Source organism: Anomaloglossus baeobatrachus, chromosome 4 (genome assembly GCF_048569485.1).
Source record: "Anomaloglossus baeobatrachus isolate aAnoBae1 chromosome 4, aAnoBae1.hap1, whole genome shotgun sequence".
Taxonomy (NCBI): Eukaryota; Metazoa; Chordata; class Amphibia; order Anura; family Aromobatidae; genus Anomaloglossus; species Anomaloglossus baeobatrachus.
Genome location: NC_134356.1, coordinates 14787631 through 14807210, shown reverse-complemented (window position 1 = coordinate 14807210; position 19580 = coordinate 14787631). Strand labels below are relative to the sequence as shown.

Below are 19580 nucleotides of genomic sequence, written 5' to 3'. Positions count from 1 at the left end.
GAGGGAGTTCAGATCTAGCGATCTGAGGGCTTTTTGTACTATCAGGTATTTGGATTTTTGTAGGGTTTTTCTCTGGCCACCATCGGCCCCTTTCCTGTCCTTTCCTATTTAGTCAGTGGGGCCTCACCTTTGCTGATCCTATCATCCATCTGTGTATTGTATTTTCCTATATCACTGTAGTCTTTGAATGTGGGCGGATTGCTATACCTTCGCGGTCTATTTCTGAGGCAGAGAGTTATTCATCCTTCCTTCCTTCAGGATAGCTAGTTCTCCGGCTGGGTCCGCGGTGCACAGGATGTTAGTTCACCCCTCAGCTACTTCTAGTGTTGATGGTCAGTAAGGGGATGGCGGCCAGATTAGTTGCCAATGCTCTTGTCGCCTTTTGCCAATGATGTATTGTGATCTTCCATGGTTCCGGATCATAACAATAATGTATATATCACAGATTTCTGTAAAAGGAATATATATATATATGTACACCTCAGTACCCCTTGCTGGTAGCACCTCAAAAATTCTACACACAATAATTCCACTGCCACCACTGAACCTTTGCACAGATGATTCGGGAAAACCTTTACAGATAGCATAAGGCCCTTTGGGTTTGGTTTCATTATAGAGCATGGGGAAACAAACTACTAAATTGTATATATTTAATCCAAAAATAGGCAGTGTTTATAAAATATGCAAGATATTACAAAAGGGAACAATACAATTACAGTGCAGACAATTACATAAAAATAAAAGGGATAAACATGAAACTTACTAAACTCGTGCCATAGATGTGAAGTCCGAATTTAGGGAGGGAGGGGCTCCAGAAGAAGATGGTACACAACGGCCAGCAGCACCACTTAGCTGTGCCCTCCAATACTGACTGACCCCCCAGGAATAAGTTTCTTTCTCTTATGCCCTCCGCTAGCCCTCCCATCTGTGACCTCATTTTACAATCTCTTGTGGGCTGTGACGAAATTCTCAGATCGTTCTGTAATTCTGGGCCACCCAGGTGAGATATTTTAGCATCATTTTTTATATCTCGATATTACATTCGGATAGATACCAAACACAATGCATCTAGTATGATTTCATTGGCCAATACCCATTTGTCGCAATACCAGTGATCGCCTAGTAAAGCCAAATGGTGCGCTGCGTTCAGTGCTCCGCAGGGATTCTAGTAATATGGTTTTTTTTTTCATTTTTCTAGCATTAACGTAGCACCTAAAAACTGAGTTCAGAGTTTTTCCCTCCAAAAGAACAAAAAGATGTCTTTTCTGTACATTTTTTTTGGCTCTAGCTCTACCATCAACTGAGTCGTAAATACCTAGCTCTCAAGCCAGATCAGATAGTCGCCATGGCGATCTCCATCTCTGTCAGGCTGATGATGGGGAGGGGTATAGGGACCTTAACAGTGAATATGAGACCGAGCATGGTTGTGCCCACTCATTACTAGTATTGAGTACTGAGCACCGGAGCATGGTAGTGCCCACTCATCACTTGTTACGAGTACCCAGCACCCGAGCATAGTAGTGCTAGCTTATCGCTAGTTACGAGTACTGAGCACCTGAGCATAGTAGTGCTCACTCATCACTGGTTACGAGTATCAAGCAATCGAGCATGGTAGTGCTCACTCATCAATAGTTACGAGTAATGAGCACTCGAGCATGTTAGTGGTCACTCATCACTCCATTCCAGTACAGTAAACCTACAGAGTATCTGACCCGTGTGGATGTTCTCAAAAAAGTCAGTAGATAGTCTCAGAAGTCCTCTGACACAGGTTTTGTGCATAGTGAGTATTGTAGGTATGTAGAATTTTCCTTTGGAGATCAGATTCTCCTTTTTGTATTTGGATAAGAAAATGTTGCTGTCCAATTGTGCACATTTCTTCAGAAGTGTCTTTAGTTCTCAAGGGCTCAGTAATCCTAATTTATCCTGTAAGAAGCTTCATCTCAGGATCTGTACTGATTAATGATAATTGAGCACTAAAATGCTCGAATGCTCTTTACTCGAGTCAAGTTGGTCAGATGCTTCAATGGTCTCAATTCGAGTAACGTGTATAATGGAAGTCAATGATTGGGCCCACATATAGCTACATACCGTGTATACAGCTATAAATTGTGCATTTCCAGGGGAGGGTGGACAGATTTTCTTTTCTTTTTTTTTTTTAAATATGTTGATTTTACCCCCAGTGAGGTCCCGTCAGAGACTGCAGGTCGCTCTCACTGTAGTGCCGGCTTCCATCATTCATTGAAGTTAGTCGGCGCTTTGTGTTGGATCTTCATGAATGACACATCCGAGCACCCATGATAGTCAGCCGAACACCACAAGTACCCGAGCACCCCGATGCTCGATATATATTGAGCAGGGCCAAGCCCACTCACCCATCAATAGTACTAATCCCAGTGATAAAAGATTTATAGTTGATATCATTATCTATAAGGCTCGGGTCGTACAAGGACATTTCCTCAGTAAAAGTCAGTAAAATCATCTAAGTATTTCCCAATTTTGCAAAACGTGGCTACGACGATTAAAGGAATTTCTACATGGTCATACATTTTTCTGAGGAGCACTAGCCGGGTAATTAATGCTATTGTATTTTGTGGTGATTTTTTCAAAATAAATGTCAAATTTTTTTATGCATTTATGAGAATAATGGTAAAAGATGTGACACAAACAGTTCATATAATTACACCCCCAAGGAAACAGATCCTACATGAGTCTCCCCCACATCCTCAATGTTCCACCAAGAATAGACTTCTTCTATGATGATGGTTCCTCACAGCTGCCCCTTCCTGTTATTTTTATAGAACCATCATACACACATAAAGCAGCATGAAGGGGCTCGGAGAATGTGGCAGTGAAGGTGTGTAAGTGTCTGATGGGGTCACACAGCTCATAAAAGGACAGCTGCCCGGCCTCATAATCCAGACAGATCCTGACTCCATCACTGGAGATCTGCTGAGGTAACCGGGTCGGTTTCCTGTCATGTTTCACTGAATACTGATTATTATACCCTGGCTCTTTATATAAACACCAGGACTTGTCATTATATCCAATGTATGACTGAGGCCCCCTCCTGTCTATACTGGGGTAACACATCCCCACCTTCCACCTCCCGGACCCACTGATCTCTACATCCCAGTAATGTCGTCCTGAGGTAAATCCCCTCCCGCTCATCACCTGATTATACAGGAATCTCTCTGCTGTTTCTGGACAATTCCGTCTTATTCTTGTCCAAGTCGCAGTTTTCAGGTCGTCTGATATAAGGAGATTATTACCAGCCGTGTTTACATCAAGTAATATGTCTACAGGACCCTCCCCATAGATTTCTCTTCCTGAAACCATTACTTTCTCCCGATCACCTAGATATGTCATTATATTAGAGAAAGCGGCACGTAATATCCCTGTAATTACATCCACATCTTCACGATATGTCTTATGTCCCCCTAAGTCCTCATCACTTCCATCATGTCCCCCCATGTCTTGATCACTTCCATCATGTTTTCTTGTGTCCTCACCATCTCCATCATATCCTCCTGTGTCCTCATCACCTCCATCATGTCCTCCTGTGTCCTCATCACCTCCGTCCTCCTCAGGATCACACAAGTCACCGATGTCTGGATCCTGTAAGACAGTCAGTGGATCAGTCATGTTACACAGCTCCTCAATGTGCCTCATCTTCCTGGACAGCTCGTCCTTCTCTATTTCCAGCTTCTGGATCACATCAGACAGTGACACCTGCTCTCTCTGCCTGGAGATCTTGCTAAGGAGCCTCTTCTCCAAGTCGTCCACCCGTCTCCTGATGTCTGTAATCAGGGCAGTGACTCTCTCGGCTTCTCCAGATGCTTTTGCTTGAGCTTTTGTCCTTTGCTCCTCCAGACTCTGGACTCTTTCCTCAGTATTCTCTCTCTTTGTAATTAGTTTCTGCCGAACATTTCTCAGTTTCTTCTTCTTCTTCTCAGACGCCTTATTGAGCATCTCCACCCGATGTCCCTGATGTTCTCCTACCAAACTGCAGGACACACAGATACAAGCATCGTCCTCAGTGCAGTAATATTCCAGGATCTTCTTATGGACAGAACATTTCCTTATTTCCAGAGAAGTGCTGGGATCAGTCAGGACATGTTCTGGTCCTTTGCTGTGAACTTTCAGGTGAATGTCACACAGAGAAGCTTCACACATCAGACAGAATCTAACAGCAGGTGCACGAGAGTGAGTACAGTAAGTGCAGCGGATCCCGGTGATCTCCTCCTGATGTGGTTGACGAGACAGGAAATTCTCCACTACATTACATAGAGTTATGTTCCTCTGTAGTGGAGGCCGCTTCCGAAATGTTGCTCTACATTCAGGACAGGAATAATCTCCATACCCGCCCTCTGTATCCGGGATGCGATCAATACATTCCCGGCAGAAGTTGTGTCCACATCTCAGGGTTACAGGATCTGTATACAGGTTCCGACAGATGGAGCAGAGCAGTTCGTGTCTCAGATCAGCAGATGCCATTGCTTCATTTATTGCAGGAAAGGAAACCGCAAGTGTATGTTATAGGGTGTATATCAGGAAATATGACATTGCATATCTTGTGGGGGGAAGTTTATTAACGATATAATCTTCTACATGGAAACAGAAAAATAGGTAACAGGGAAGGAGTAGATTTCTCCATGTTTGTATTTTGCGCTCCTGTTAGAATGTAAGCTCCTGCGATCAGATGATCATTTCTTCACTCTCCTGTTGATGTTCTTTTTTGTAGTTAATGTTTATTCCTTACTGTCCGTATTGTACAATTCTGTAATATACAGATGTGTTATCAGTAGTGATGAGTGATCTGTCCGGTGCTCGTTACGCCTAACGAGCATTTTGTTGCTCAGGTGCTTGGTACTTGTTTACTTAGTATAATGGAAGTCAATGGGGAACGTGAGCATTTTTCCTGAAAATCTTCTTGTGGTCAGTATAGATGACAACGGGATGCACAGCCCCCTCCTGTAGGTAACGCCACTCCTCCAGAACCTTCTTAATTACCAATAATAATCCTTCGAACACTCTATAATTATTCCAATATTTAAAAAAAAACTTCTCTTGACCCATCCTGGACAAATAACTACAAACCAGTCTCCAATCTTCCCTTCATCTCTAAATTCTTGGAGCATCTGGTCTATTCCTATCTCACCTGCTTCCTTTCCACTCACTCTATTTTAGACCCTTTACAGTCTGGCTTCCCTCCCACATTCTACAGAAACTGCAGCCATCAAAATGACCAATGGCCTTTTCACAGCAAAGCATAATGATGACCACTCTCTGCTTATTCTTCTTGACCTCTCTGCAGCTTTCGACACTTTTGACCACCATCTCCTACTCGCTATGCTTCACTCATTCGGCTTAAAGGACACTGCTCTCTTCTTTCCTGGTTCTCTTCCTATCTTTCTGACCGCTCCTTCAGTTTATCATTTGCTGGCTCCACATCTTCTCCTCTTCCACTCACTGTTGGGTTCCCTCAAGGTTCAGTCCTTGGCCCTCTTCTCCCTCTACACTGCCGCAATTGAACAGACCATCAGCAAATTTGGCTTCCAGTACCATCTTTATGCTGATGACACACAGCTATACACCTCATCCCCTGACCTCATCCCCGCTGTACTACAGAACACCAGTGATTGTCTGTCTGCAGTTTTCAACATTATGTCTGCTCTCTATCTGAAGCTTAACCTTTCCAAAATTGAACTTTTTCTACTTCATCCATCTTCTAACCTCCCTAAACCTGACGTCTCCTTTTCTGTGTGCGGCACCACAATAACTCTTAGGCCGCAGGCTCGCTGTCTGGTTGTTATTCTTGAAACCGATCTCTCCTTCACCTCCTATATACTATCTCTTGCCCGCTCCTGCCACTTGCACCTCAAGAACATCTCTAGAATCTGCCCCTTTCTCACTATGGAAACAACAAAAACTTCACTATAGCCCTGATCCACAATCGTTTTGTCTACTGTAACTCTCTATAAATTGGCCTCCCCCTAACTAGACTCTCTCCTCTACAGTCCATCTTTAATGCAGCAGCCAGGGTCAACTATCTGTTTAATCATTACTCAGATGCATCCGCTCTGTGCCAGTCATTGCACTGGCTGTCCACACATCATAGTATCCAATTTAAATTGCTTGTTCTCACCCACAAAGCCATTTACATTGTGGCACCACCCTACCTCTCTACCCTCATATTTGTCTATCATCCTATCTGTTCTCTACGCTCCACAGATGTCTTTCGACTAATGTGACGCCCTGGGCAAGACAGGAATCACAGGTAATGACACCACCACACCCTACACCCCGGATAGGTACACCAAAGCTAAACCAGAAACCCTTGTTGCCTTCCTCCAGGGGCTTATGTCCACACCAGGGGGTGGGCCAGGCGGTTGGCTCCGCCCACCGAGGAGTTCACAGTCCTGGAGGCGGGAAAACCAGGCAGTTAGTTGAAGGAGATTAGAGTTGAAGTTAGAGTGAAGTGGTAGAGGAGCAAGTGAGAGGAGTTGAAGTGGAGGAGAAAGTGACAGTTTGGAAAGCCTGAAGTTGGTCCAGGTGTGTGCGCCGGACTGAGACAGCAAGGTTAGCAGACGGCGGTGACCGTCTGCAGGAGAGGCTGATCGGAGGTTGCCGAAAGGACCGTGGACGGGTGGTGGCCCAGCGGTACCGGACCGGTATACAAGGAGAAGCCAGCACCATTGGCAGGGGCCTTTCGGATCCCGGCAAGGCTAGGAGTCGCCGTGAATTTGCCAAATCCGTCAGTGAAGGGGAGCTCCGGGTCTCCCAACAACTAAGTCCCGATTGAAGGCAACAGTCCAACCGTAGGAGAGAGACACCGCCACCGCCAAGGCACCAGTTTCTCAGGGCCAGCGCCTGCGGGCACAGAGGGGCTACTCCGGCCCATATCCAAGTCGGGGAGTGGGTTACCGGTGGGAACCCATCGCTACCAACATTACACTAGGTGCAGGGACAGAGACCATCACCGTCAACTACCGGGGAAAAGCAACAGCAGCCGTCCGTGGGAACCGTCTTTCCAGCTGTGTGTTTTACCAAGAACTGTGTCAACGTTCGGGGAGGAATAACAACAAAGCTGTTCCCTGTCACCGCTCCCGGGATCCCTATACATAGCAGCGGTGGTGTCCACACAATCACCACAACCGTGGTTGGCGTCACGGACAACAATAAATCCCCAAAACCAACCCCCTTTTCACTCACGGGCGAGGAGCGCCGCTCGAGTCCCCGGGATCCGGCCCATCACTCGAGCCACCGAGCAGCAGAGGCCGCAGCGGCAGCCGGACCCGAGCAGTGGGAGAGCGCGGCGTCCCCTCCTCCGCCCGCGACAACTTGGCGTCACGAACAGGATCTTACCGCTCTGCCGTTGGGTAGAGGTGCGCCTTGTTACCGCCGGAGGTGTCCGGCCAGAAAATTCCAGAAGCCGCCATCTTTGGCGCGAAAAGTTCCCGCTCGAGCGTCTCCTCGAGTAGTGGAGGCGCGAAGGCCAAAACCCCGCCCCGATAGAGGAGGGGCCGGAAAGAGGCTAAGGGGGATAAAATGGCGACTGGTCGCATGTAGCCGCGGCTATAAAAGCGGGGACGCCAGGACTCTGCAGCCATCTTGTTCCTGGGAGAAGCCGCCAGCAACATGTGGATGCCGCCCCAAAGCACCGTAGCCCCCGCGCCTGGAACCGCGGCGTGGGTGGAAATCCGGACCGCGCAGCTCTACCAGAGGCTGCAGGTCAAAATGCAGCTCCTCATGGAGTAGTGGGAGACCGACATGGCGGATGTCATAGCGACCGTGCGGAGACGCGAGGAGGAAGCTGCGGAAGGGAGGGTGAGTGACCCACGCCCCGATGCCCTTGAAGGGCCGGTCATCACGGCTGCGGGACCCGGTCTAAACCCTCTCGCCCTGCTACCTCCCTCGCCACCCGTCCCGGAAGCCGTGACCCCGCCACTAGGCCCGCTGCCACCGCAACCGGTAGCGATACCCAGCATGTCCGCCCAGGCGGACCGACCTGTAGCCGGAGCCCGGAGCCAACCGGAGGTGCTGCCGTGGAAAGACCCGAAACCCGAACCGGAGGCGTCCCCCGAGAAAGTCCCCGAGCCGGAGCTGATAGCCCGCTCCGTGCCGAAGGCCCAGCAGAGGAAAGCCCCTGTGCCCATCTCCCACACCTCGGCTGAGGTTGCGCCGGATTGCCGCTGCAAGGTGGCGTCCAAGGCCAAGTCACCGCGGGACCTGCCGCCCAGATCAAGAGCAGTGGGCAGTGTCCAACAGGTCTCGCGGGGCCCGACCCGTGCACCGGAGCTCGCAGCAGCGCCGTACTGGGACAGGGAGCCGGTACCGTTGGGCCTGGAAATCGAGGAGAGAGAAAGAAGGAAGGTGGAGATGGTGGCCCGTACGATACGGGAGAAGGAGAGCCTGAGACAAGCGACCTTCCGTGTCCGGGGGCCGCTGTATGAGGGGCAGGTGAGGCGGTTTGATGTCCGCCGGGGCTATGGATTCATCTATGAACCGGGCCTGGAGGCCGAAGTGTTTATAGCCCGGCGGGATGTTAATGCTCACCTGCCAGAAGAGCACCCAGGCCGCAACTTGATGCCAGGGGACCTTGTACAGTACACCCGGCACTGTGGGGAGAGGGGGTGGTTTGCGCTGGATGCCAAGTTAAGGGGCAGCCAGGAGGCCCGTGTGAGCGCTGCGCCCCCTCCCTCAGGTGATGTCGAGGACTCAGAGTAAGGGCAGCGGAGCACCGTTGCACCATCCCCGTTGAGACCACAAGAGTGTGTGTGTGTTTAAAAGTTTTGAAAGTTATGAGAAACTGAAAATGATCACCGAAGTCTCATCTGATTGTCAGCAACCGTGATTGAACCAGCCATTGCCGGCACCGTTGTCCCCGAGGGGACCACTTGAAAAGTTGCGTAAGGGACTCCTTACGGACAAGCCCGTGAACTTGCAGGGCAACCACAAATGTTAGTGGCATGTAAATATGTTTTGTTGCAGCTTACCGTTACCGCCTCCGGAGAGGCAGGTTGGAGGGAGAGCCCGCAGTGGAGCAGGCTGGGGCCCAGCCACCACCGGAACCGGTGGCTACCCTCTGGAGGGGAAGGACAGATCCCGCTCGGGTGACTTGGTTCAGGACTGGGGGCAAGGGGTGCTGCCTGTTTCTTAGGGGCAGCATCAGGGCCAGGTTACTTGGGTGGGAGAGAGCGGCAGCCGCAACCGTTACCGCAACGTTTTAAGAAAAGTGCCTCCCGTTGTGGGATGATGTTACTATAATTGTATGTGTTACCGTTTTTTATCTTTTTCAGAAAAATAAAACCGGTGTTGGACGGGCAGCCCGCGGACGGTCTGCATTTTGCTAAGGGGGAATGTGACGCCCTGGGCAAGCCAGGGGTCACAGGTAATGACACCACCACAACCTACACCCCGGATAGGTACACCAAAGCTAAACCAGAAACCCTTGTTGCCTTCCTCCAGGGGCTGATGTCCACACCAGGGGGTGGGCCAGGCGGTTGGCTCCGCCCACCGAGGAGTTCACAGTCCTGGAGGCGGGAAAACCAGGCAGTTAGTTGAAGGAGATTAGAGTTGAAGTTAGAGTGAAGTGTGAGAGGAGTTGAAGTGAAGGAGAAAGTGACAGTTTGGAAAGCCTGAAGTTGGTCCGGGTGTGTGCCCCGGACTGAGACAGCAAGGTTAGCAGATGGCGGTGACCGTCTGCAGGAGAGGCTGATCGGAGGTTGCCGAAAGGACCGTGGACGGGTGGTGGCCCGGCGGTACCGGACCGGTATACAAGGAGAAGCCAGCACCATTGGCAGGGGCCTTTCAGATCCCGGCAAGGCTAGGAGTCGCCGTGAATTTGCCAAATCCGTCAGTGAAGGGGAGCTCCGGGTCTCCCAACAACTAAGTCCCGATTGAAGGCAACAGTCCAACCGTAGGAGAGAGACACCGCCACCGCCAAGGCACCAGTTTCTCAGGGCCAGCGCCTGCGGGCACAGAGGGGCTCCTCCGGCCCATATCCAAGTCGGGGAGCGGGTTACCGGTGGGAACCCATCGCTCCCAACATTACACTAGGTGCAGGGACAGAGACCGTCACCGTCAACTACCGGGGAAAAGCAACAGCAGCCGTCCGTGGGAACCGTCTTTCCAGCTGTGTGTTTTACCGAGAACTGTGTCAACGTCTCAGGCTGAGTGAGTACCACCGTGCCGTGCGGCACAGCGCTGCCCCCGCGACCCTGCACCTCACCAGGCCCCACACCTGGCCTGCCATCCTTACCCCATCACCGGGCCCCGGGACAACCAACCCCCTACCCACGGAGGGGAGGAATAACAACAAAGCTGCTCCCTGTCACCGCTCCCGGGATCCCTATACATAGTAGCGGTGGTGTCCACACAATCACCACAACCGTGGGTGGCGTCACGGACAACAATAAATCCCCAAAACCAACCCCCTTTTCACTCACGGGCGAGGAGCGCCGCTCGAGTCCCCGGGATCCGGCCCATCGCTCGAGCCACCGAGCAGCAGAGGCCGCAGCAGCAGCGGCAGCCGGACCCGAGCAGTGGGAGAGCGCGGCGTCCCCTCCTCCGCCCGCGACACTAACATCCACACTAATCTGAACCTCCCGCTCTCAGCTCCAAGACTTCTCCCAAGCTACACTAATCCTCTGAAATGCTCTACCCCTAGAAACTAGGACGAACCACAACTTTCACAGCTTCAGATGCTCCCTAAAAACATATCTTTTTTAGGGTGGCCTATCACACTTCCTAATAAAAGTCAAAACATACGTAACCCCTCCACTATTTCTCAGCACATAATTCTCCACCTTGTGTCAGTCATTGCACTGGTTGCCCATCTGCTACAGAATACAATATAAACTTATCACTCTGACCCATAAAGAGCTTTGCACCATCCAAAATCTCCTCCCTCATCTGTCTTTCACCCCACCTGTGACCTCAATTCCGCTAATAACCTAGAGGCCGCTTTACACGCAACGATGTATCTAACGATATGTCGTTGGGGTCACGGAATTCGTGACGTACATCCGCCATCGTTAGCGACGCCGTTGCGTGTGACACCTACGAGCGAGTGTTAACGATCAGAAATTCTCACCTAATCGTTGATTGCTGATGACATGTCGATCATTTTCAAAATATCGTTTCTTCTTGGACGCAGGTTGTTTGTCGTTCCTGAGGCAGCACACATCGCTACGTGTGACACCTCGGGAACGACGAACAACACTTTCCTGCGTCCACCAGCAACGAGGTGGGCGTGACGTTCATGCGGCTGGTCTCCGCCCCTCTGCTGCTATTGATGGCCCGCTGTTTGACGTCACTGTGACGGCGCACAAACCTCCCCTTTAAAAAATAGGTTGTTCGCCGCCCATAGCGACGTCGCTAGGACGGTAAGTTTGTTTGACCCATCCTAGCGATATTTTTCGCCACGGGCAGCGATTTGCCCGTGACGCACAAACGACGGGGGCGGGTGCTTTTGCTAGCGACATAGCTAGCGATGTTGCTGCGTGTAAAGCAGCCTTAAGACTGTCATCCTCAATAATCTGAACCTTACATGATCATTTCCTAGATTTCTCACGAGCTCCATCAATTCTCAGGAATATACTACCCAGGACAATTCGCTTAATTCACAATACCCACAGTTATAAGCATGCCCTAAAAATGCACTTCTTTACAATTGCCCATCACCTCACTTATGTAACTACTCCCCTTTTGGCCTTGCAATATTTTCTTTAAAACCTGGTCCTTTTTAGTATTTGTTTCCACACTCTTTAGGCACTTAATAAGTTAATAGCCCTCTGTTCCTGCACTTCTATACAGTGTGTCCACCCATATCCTGTCCACCGCCATTAACATGAGAACGGCAGCAGCTATAGGCATAGAAGTGGTGTCTAGGTATAGTAAAGTATCCATGTGCTATGCAATGAAACCACCTATAGCGCCACCTGGTGGAAAACAACGGAGTTAGCATTTTTATCTCGAAAACGGAACGAGATAGAGAAAAAAAGTGAATTACAAAGTTGTAGGGCATCATCAATTCAATACGAATCGACACCTTGCATACAGAAATGCTATGATTAGAACGTGTAAAACTCACAAGGCTGTGGACGTGAAGCGATACCTCATGGAGACCTTCCAACAAGTCATTGGGTATGGTGGCAGTGTGGAGTGGCCTCCACGCTCACCTGACCTGACCCCATTGGACTTTCTGTGAGGTCACATCAAACAGCCGGTGTATGCGACCCCTCCACCAACATTGCAGGACCTACAACGACGTATCACAGATGCTTCTGCAAACGTGTCACCTACCATATTGCACAACGTGCAGCAAGATACAGTATGCTGTCCAGAGTCCAGATGTGCATTGCAGCTGACGGTGGCCACTTTGAGCATCAAAGTTAAATGAGCGCCATATGTGTGACAGCATTCAATGTTTTGAGGGGCTCATGGGTTTCATATCATAGCATTTCTGTATGCAAGGTGTCGATTCGTATTGAATTGATGATGCCTTACAACTTTGTAATTCACTTTTTTTCTCTATCTTGTTCCGTTTTCGAGACAAAAATGCTAACTCCGTTGTTTTCCACCAGGTGGCACTATAGGTGGTTTCATTGCGTAGTGCATGGCTACTTTACTATACCTAGACACCACTTTTATGCCTATAGCTGCCGCCGTTCTCAAGTAAATGGCGGTGGACAGGATATGGGTGGACACACTGTATACTGGCTGGTGACCAGTTCATGCAATGATACTGTATATGAATATACTATTTATTATTTTGATGGCTGGACCATACAACTCAAGCTCTTTTTACCATTTACGTTTTGTGCCTCTCCTACTTTCTCAGATTGTAGCTTGTGAGCAGGAACCTCACTCTTCTTGGTATCTGTTGAATTATGTTATTCTGTAATGTCTGAAACTGCCTGAATATGTCCCCTTGAATTTTAAAGTGTTGCAGAATATGTTGGCGCTATTATTATTATTATTATTATTATCGGCCCCCATGAAAGAAGCTTCCACTTTTAAGAAGAATTGTTTGTTGAACTATGGTCTATGCAGCACCGGAGCCAATGAGAAGGGCTGCTTACGGGTTACATACGCGCACTCAGCCTCAGGAGTCCACATCTTAGGATTTTCCACTTGCGGAACAAGGTAGTGATAAGAAGGATTTGGGAAGAGAAATGTGGAATAAATAGTCATAAATTTTGCAAATCCCAGAAACTGCTTAATTGCTTTCACAGTCAGGATGAGGCCAATTCAGACCCGTGACACCTTCACCAGATCCATCTTCAATCAGTGTCAAAGTTTATGCCACTCAAGAAGGGAAGGGAAGTCTGTTCAAAGATGCATTTCTCAAACTTGTTTCCTGTAGCCAGTGTGCCCTGTAGCTGCAAGCTGATTGTCTGGTCACTGGATCCAGCTCCAGATTCAGTACTCGCCCGTATGCCTGATTCTGTTCCTGATTCCGAATCCGAATACATTCTAAGTGCCTGAACTTGCTTCAGTTTTCTGGTCCCTTCCTGAGTTTCTAATTCCGTTCCTGGTTCCCAGTTCCAGGCTGAGTTCCTGCTTCAATTCCTGATCCCAATCCTGGTTCCCTGTTCCAGTTGGAGTTCCTAATCGTGTCCTGGTGCCAGCCTGTATTCCTGTCTATGTGGTGCCTGCTTGTGTTCCTGTATCCTGAATCCATGCCCGTGTCCTATTACCAGCCTATGTTCTGCATTCAGTCTCACCATTACCTGTACCAGGTTCCACCTTGCCGGCTATCCTGGTCCTGTCCCATCTCTACTTTGTCCTGCCTGTCTCCGCTAGTGTCAGCTACCGCGCATCCGGGACTGCCTTGCAGTAGTACCTGGTGGCTATTTGAAGCATAAACCTAACCTCACCACTAGAGGCTCTAGAGAAGGCCAGGTAACCGCTTAATCATGCCCCTCCAGAGTAAGACCATGATCCATGGTCCAATGGATCCACATCCCCGTCCCGGAAGGATCGGTCGTTAAAGTTTTGCCCGTAACATAAAATATATAAATTATACAAGTTCAGTATTACCAATAAGACCTGGTAATTTATGTTGCTAGGTCATTTTTACAGCACAAATGGACACTCTAAAAACAAAACCAATGGTGGAATTCCAGTTTCAGGATTTAACTTCACTTAATTATTATAATTATGTAGTGACAAAAAAATAAGGGCCAAAATGCCACATGGGTCCCTTGGAGATTGTGCGGTGATCCAGCTAGTCATGCCCTTCCACCTGTTGTCAACAGGTACATGGCCAAAGGTACATAATGGGACTAGACCGAAGCGTGAAACCCTCCGAGAGTCCTTTGATTCTAGTATCTACATAGATGTTATTGGAGTTCCCAGTGGAGTGTCCAACGAGTACAAGGCTAGGAACTTGGTAGCAGCTAAGAGGGAGTTCATCATATGGTGGGTGACTATAAACAAGAATGTAGACTGGATAAATTACATACACTACAACAACAAAGATTTGTTAATTACACTTTAAAAACAGTTAAAGGCATAGGGGAGCAATTAGAGCCAACTTTCCTCATGGCTCGGCAGAATAGAATGGCACTAGACATGTTATTAGCAGAAAGAGGAGGTGTATGTAAGATGTATAGAGGATTTCGTTGTACTTTTATCCCTAATAATACAGCTCCTGATCGAAGCAAAAAAACAATGGAGAGTAAAGTCTCAATTCCAGCTTACCAGTTACATGGAAGTTCGAGTAGATGGTGCACGGAAATAAATCTTGGCCATGACACTAGGAAAAACAAAAAGGTCCAGCACGACATCCAAAATGTAAACTGTCTTCTTCTTTATTGATTGATATTAAAATAGGTTAAAAACCTGGATGAGGGACGCGTTTCGGAATATGCTTCCTTATTCACAGGACTGTGAATAAGAAAGCATATTCCGAAACGCGTCCCTCATCCAGGTTTTTAACCTATTTTAATATGAATCAATAAAGAAGAAGACATTTTACATTTTGGATGTCGTGCTGGACCTTTTTGTTTTTCCTAGCTCCTGATTGAAGTATTTTTAATGATTTTAATGGGTGATCTGCCCTGTCTAATTTCGGGATATGACGACATATTTACCTCCTGGATTGAAGAATGGTTTGGAAATATGTCTTGCCTTTGTGGCCAGTGTGCTTACCGTTTGCAGATGCTGCGCCATTCCATGCATTAGAGGACTTGCTGAGAGATTGATTGACTCTGCCATAACGGAAACTATGTATCAGCAAATGGAGACCTTTGAACCCGATGAAGGACTGGAAACTATGGAACTCAATAATTATTCCGAACATTATACTCTCCCCTGACGTAATCAATAATCTTTAGTATGAAGAGCTTCTGTGAAAACCGTGAAAGTAAAACTATAGCCCAGATGTGGACATCGAAAGGATGTTTAAAATTGCAAAAGAGGGAGTCATAATAATAGTAATAATATATTCTCTTTATTAATGCCTTTGTATATATTCATTTAATATAACATTGTAAACTTGTGAACATAGGACCTTACACTTTTCGTAAAATATCATATAATCAACTCACATTTGGATTATCTTATGGGGTTAGTAACAATGTCTAATTTGTAGGTAATAGAAAAAAGGATAAGCTTAAGATTAAATTTCTGCTAAATGTTCATAAACAGTTATTGTATCTCAGAACATAATTCTATGAAATGTCATTTTTTGGAAAGTCCCGTTTGAACTTGTTTTCATTTTCTCTGTATAAACCTAATGAAATTGTATTGACATTTTGCTGATTGTCTTGCTGGCAAGATAAAAATGAATAGACGTATTTTGGGATTTCAGATGTCCACTATTTTATAATTGTAAGAGACTAATGGAATTCCACTGACAAATGATGGCAGCCGGCACCGCAGGGAGAGCTACTTGCAGTCACAGCGGCGTCACTAAGCGGATGCCCAATAGAAGCGGAGGGGCGGAGATGAGCGGCTGTAACATCGCACCCATCTCCTTCCTTCCTCATTGCCGGCGGCCGCAGGTAAGCTGTAGTTCATCGTTCCCGAGGTGTCACACGTAGCGATGTGTGCTGCCTCGGGAACGACAAACAACCTGCATCCTGCAACAATCAACATTATTTTTTAAAATGAACGGCGTGTCAACGATAAGGTGAGTATTTTTGATCGTTAACGGCCGTTCGTTGGTGTCACACGCAATGACATCGCTAACGATGCCGCATGTGTGTCACGGATTCCGTGACCCCGGCGATATATCGTTAGATACGTCGTTGCGTGTAACAAGGCCTTAAGGCTATTGTATTTTGTGGTTATTTTTGAAAAAAGTCATTTTTCATGCATTTATGAGAATAATGGTAAAAGATGTGATAAAAACAGTTCATATAATTACACCCCCAAGGAAACACATTCTATATGAGTCTCCTCCCACTTCCTGAATGCTCCATCAATCATATATTCTGCTCCCTGTGATGTCACCAGTCGCTGGGTAGATTTCTTCTATGACGACGGCTCCTCACAGCTGCTGCATGTTATTTTTACAGAACCATAATACACACATAACGCAGCATGAAGGGGCTCGGAGAAGGCGGCAGTGAAGGTGTGTAAGTGTCTGATGGGGTCACACAGCTCATAAAAGGACAGCTGCCCGGCCTCATAATCCAGACAGACCCTGACTCCATCACTGGTGATCCGCTGAGGTAACAGGACCTGTTTCCTGTCATGTATCAATGTATAATAATGATCATTATTACACCTCAACCCTCTATGTAAACACCAGGACTTGTCATTATATCCAATGTAGGACTGATGCCCCCTCCGGTCTATACTGGGATAACACATCCCCACCTTCCACCTTCTGGACCCACTGATCTCCACATCCCAGTAATGTCGTCCTGAGGTAAATCTCCTGCCGCTCATCACCTGATTATACAGGAATCTCCATAGGGTTTCTGGACGATTCTGTCTTATTCGTTTGTAGGTCGCAGTTTTCAGGTCGTCTGATATAAGGAGATTATTAGCAGCCGTGTTTACATCAAGTAATATGTCTGCAGGGTCCTGTACAGAGATTCCTCCCTTTCCTGAAACTATTACCTTCTCAGGATCACCTCCTGTCCCGACTACTTCAGCACTGGGGGGTTGTTCCCTCATTTTGTTCTTTTTTTCAGGTGAGATGGTCTGAAGATATGTTATTATATCAGAGAAAGCTGCATGTAATATCCCTGTAATTACATCCACATCTATATGATATGTCTTATCATGTCCCCCTGTGTCCTCATCACCTCCATCTTGTCCGCTTGTCTCCTCATCACCTTCATCATGTCCTCCTGTGTCCTCATCATCTCCGTCCATCTCAGGATCACACAAGTCCTCAGGGTCTGGATCTTCTAAGACAGTCAGTGGATCAGTCATGTTACACAGCTCCTCGATGTGCCTCATCTTCCTGGACAGCTCGTCCTTCTCTATTTCCAGCTTCTGGATCACATCAGACAGTGACAGTGACACCTGCTCTCCTCGCCTGGAGATCTCACTCAGGATCTTCTTCTCCAGATCGTCCATCTGTCTCCTGATGTCTATAATCACAGCAGTGACTCTCTCGACCTCCCCAGATGCTTTATCTTGAGCTTTTCTCCTGCGCTCCTCCAGACTCTGAATTCTTTCCTCAGTCTTCTTTCTATTTGTGATCATTTTCTGGAGAACATTTCTCAGTTTCTTTTTCTTCTTCTCAGAGGCCTCATCCAGCATCTCCACCTGGTGTCCCCGATGTTCTCCGGCCAAACTGCAGGACACACAGATACAAGCAGCGTCCTCCGTGCAGTAATATTCCAGGATCTTCTTATGGACAGGACATTTCCGGTTCTCCAGAGAAGTGCTGGGATCAGTTAGGACGTGTTCTGGTCCTTTGCTGTGAACTCTCAGGTGATCATCACACAGAGAAGCCTCACAGTGTAGACAGGATCTAACAGCAGGTATAGGAGAGTGAATGCAGTAAGTGCAGAGGATCCCGGTGATCGTCCCCTCTTGAGACTGAGTAGACATAAAACGTTCTGCTACATTACACAGAGTTATGTTCCTCTTCAGTGTCGGCCGCTTGTTGAACTTCTCTCTGCAGTCAGGACAGAAATAATCTCCAGACCCGTCCTGTGTATTCAGTGCATCATCAATACATTCCCGGCAGAAGTTGTGTCCACATCTCAGGGTTACAGGATCTGTATACATGGATAGACAGATGGAGCAGAGCAGCTCTTCACTCAGAATAGCAGACGCCATGGCTTCATTTATTGCAGGAAAGGAAACTGAAAGTGTATGTTATAGGGGCGTATATCAGGAAATATGACATTGCATATCTTGTGGCTGGGAGTTTATTATCATATAATCTTCTAGATGGCAACAGAAAAATAGGTAACATGGAAGGAGTAGATTTCTCCATGTTTGTATTTTGCGCTCCTGTTAGAATGTAAGCTCCTGCGATCAGATGATCATTTCTTCACTCTCCCGTTGATGTTCTTTTTTGTAGTTAATGTTTATTCCTTACTGTCCTTATTGTACAATTCTGTAATATACAGATGTGTTATCAGTAGTGATGAGTGAACAGTCCGGTGCTTATTATGCCTAACTAGCATTTGTTGCTCGGGTGCTCGGTCCTCGTTTCTCGTTTATCTAGTATCATGGAAGTCAATGGGGAATGTGAGCATTTTTGCTGAAAATCTTCTTGTTGTCAGTGTAGATGACAACGGGATGCACAGCCCCCTCCAGTAGGTAATGCTACTCCTCCAGAGCCAGCTTAATTGCCAATAATTCTCATCGCCAATCAAGTAGTTGCTCTCACGGGCAGAGAAGGCCTTGGAAAGAAGCCGCAGGTTATCATCCAACAAGTAGAAGATTTCTGAGTGAGAACCAGTCAAAGAAGAAGTTACCAGGCTCCTTGCATCTTCTCGCCCTACTACCTGCACCAGTGACCTTCAGTCCCATCACCTTCAGTCCCCTGCCCTGGCTCTCACCACTCACCTAACTAAAATATTTAACATCTCTCTCTCATTTGGTGTCTTTCCCTCCTCCTTCAAACATGCCAGCATACACTCTTTATTAAAAAAAAAACTTCCCTGGTCCTTGAACTACAGACCTGTTTTTACTCTTTAAACTTCTGGAATGCTTGGTCCAGTCCCATCTAATTTGCTATCTTTAAGATAATTCTCTTCTTGACCCTTTACAATCTGGTTTCCGCTCCTTAGGGCGGCTTTGCACGTTGCAACATCGCACGTGCGATGTCGGTGGGGTCAAATTGAAAGTGACGCACATCCGGCGTCACTTTCGACATCGTAGTGTGTAAATCCTAGATGATACGATTAACGAGCGCAAAAGCGTCGTTATCGTATCATTGGTGTAGGCTCCGACTTTTTCATAATTACACTGCCGCGACAGGTACGATGTTGTTCCTCGTTCCTGCGGCAGCACACATCGCTGTGTGTGAAGCCGCAGGAGCGAGGAACATCTCCTTACCTGCCGCCGGCGGCTATAGGGAAGGAAGAAGGTGGGCGGGATATTTACATCCTGCTCATCTCTGCCCCTCCGCTTTGATTGGCCGCCTGCCGTGT

At 47.6% G+C, this 19580-nt stretch overlaps 2 protein-coding genes across 2 annotated transcripts; both read right to left on the bottom strand.

Moving 5' to 3' along the window:
* Positions 1-636: 636 nt before the first annotated feature.
* Positions 637-4537, bottom strand: LOC142302598 (E3 ubiquitin/ISG15 ligase TRIM25-like). Its single transcript, XM_075343701.1, has one exon. The coding sequence runs from the start codon at positions 4492-4494 to the stop codon at positions 2752-2754; it is 1743 nt and encodes a 580-aa protein (XP_075199816.1). The 5' UTR covers positions 4495-4537; the 3' UTR covers positions 637-2751.
* A 10907-nt stretch (positions 4538-15444) lies between these two features.
* Positions 15445-18313, bottom strand: LOC142302595 (E3 ubiquitin/ISG15 ligase TRIM25-like). Its single transcript, XM_075343697.1, has one exon. The coding sequence runs from the start codon at positions 18253-18255 to the stop codon at positions 16486-16488; it is 1770 nt and encodes a 589-aa protein (XP_075199812.1). The 5' UTR covers positions 18256-18313; the 3' UTR covers positions 15445-16485.
* Positions 18314-19580: the final 1267 nt, after the last annotated feature.

What these genes read in the sequence shown, in the direction of transcription:
- LOC142302598 (XM_075343701.1), bottom strand. Translation starts at nt 4,494, where the DNA reads ATGGCATCTGCTGATCTGAGACACGAACTGCTCTGCTCCATCTGTCGG.
- LOC142302595 (XM_075343697.1), bottom strand. Translation starts at nt 18,255, where the DNA reads ATGGCGTCTGCTATTCTGAGTGAAGAGCTGCTCTGCTCCATCTGTCTA.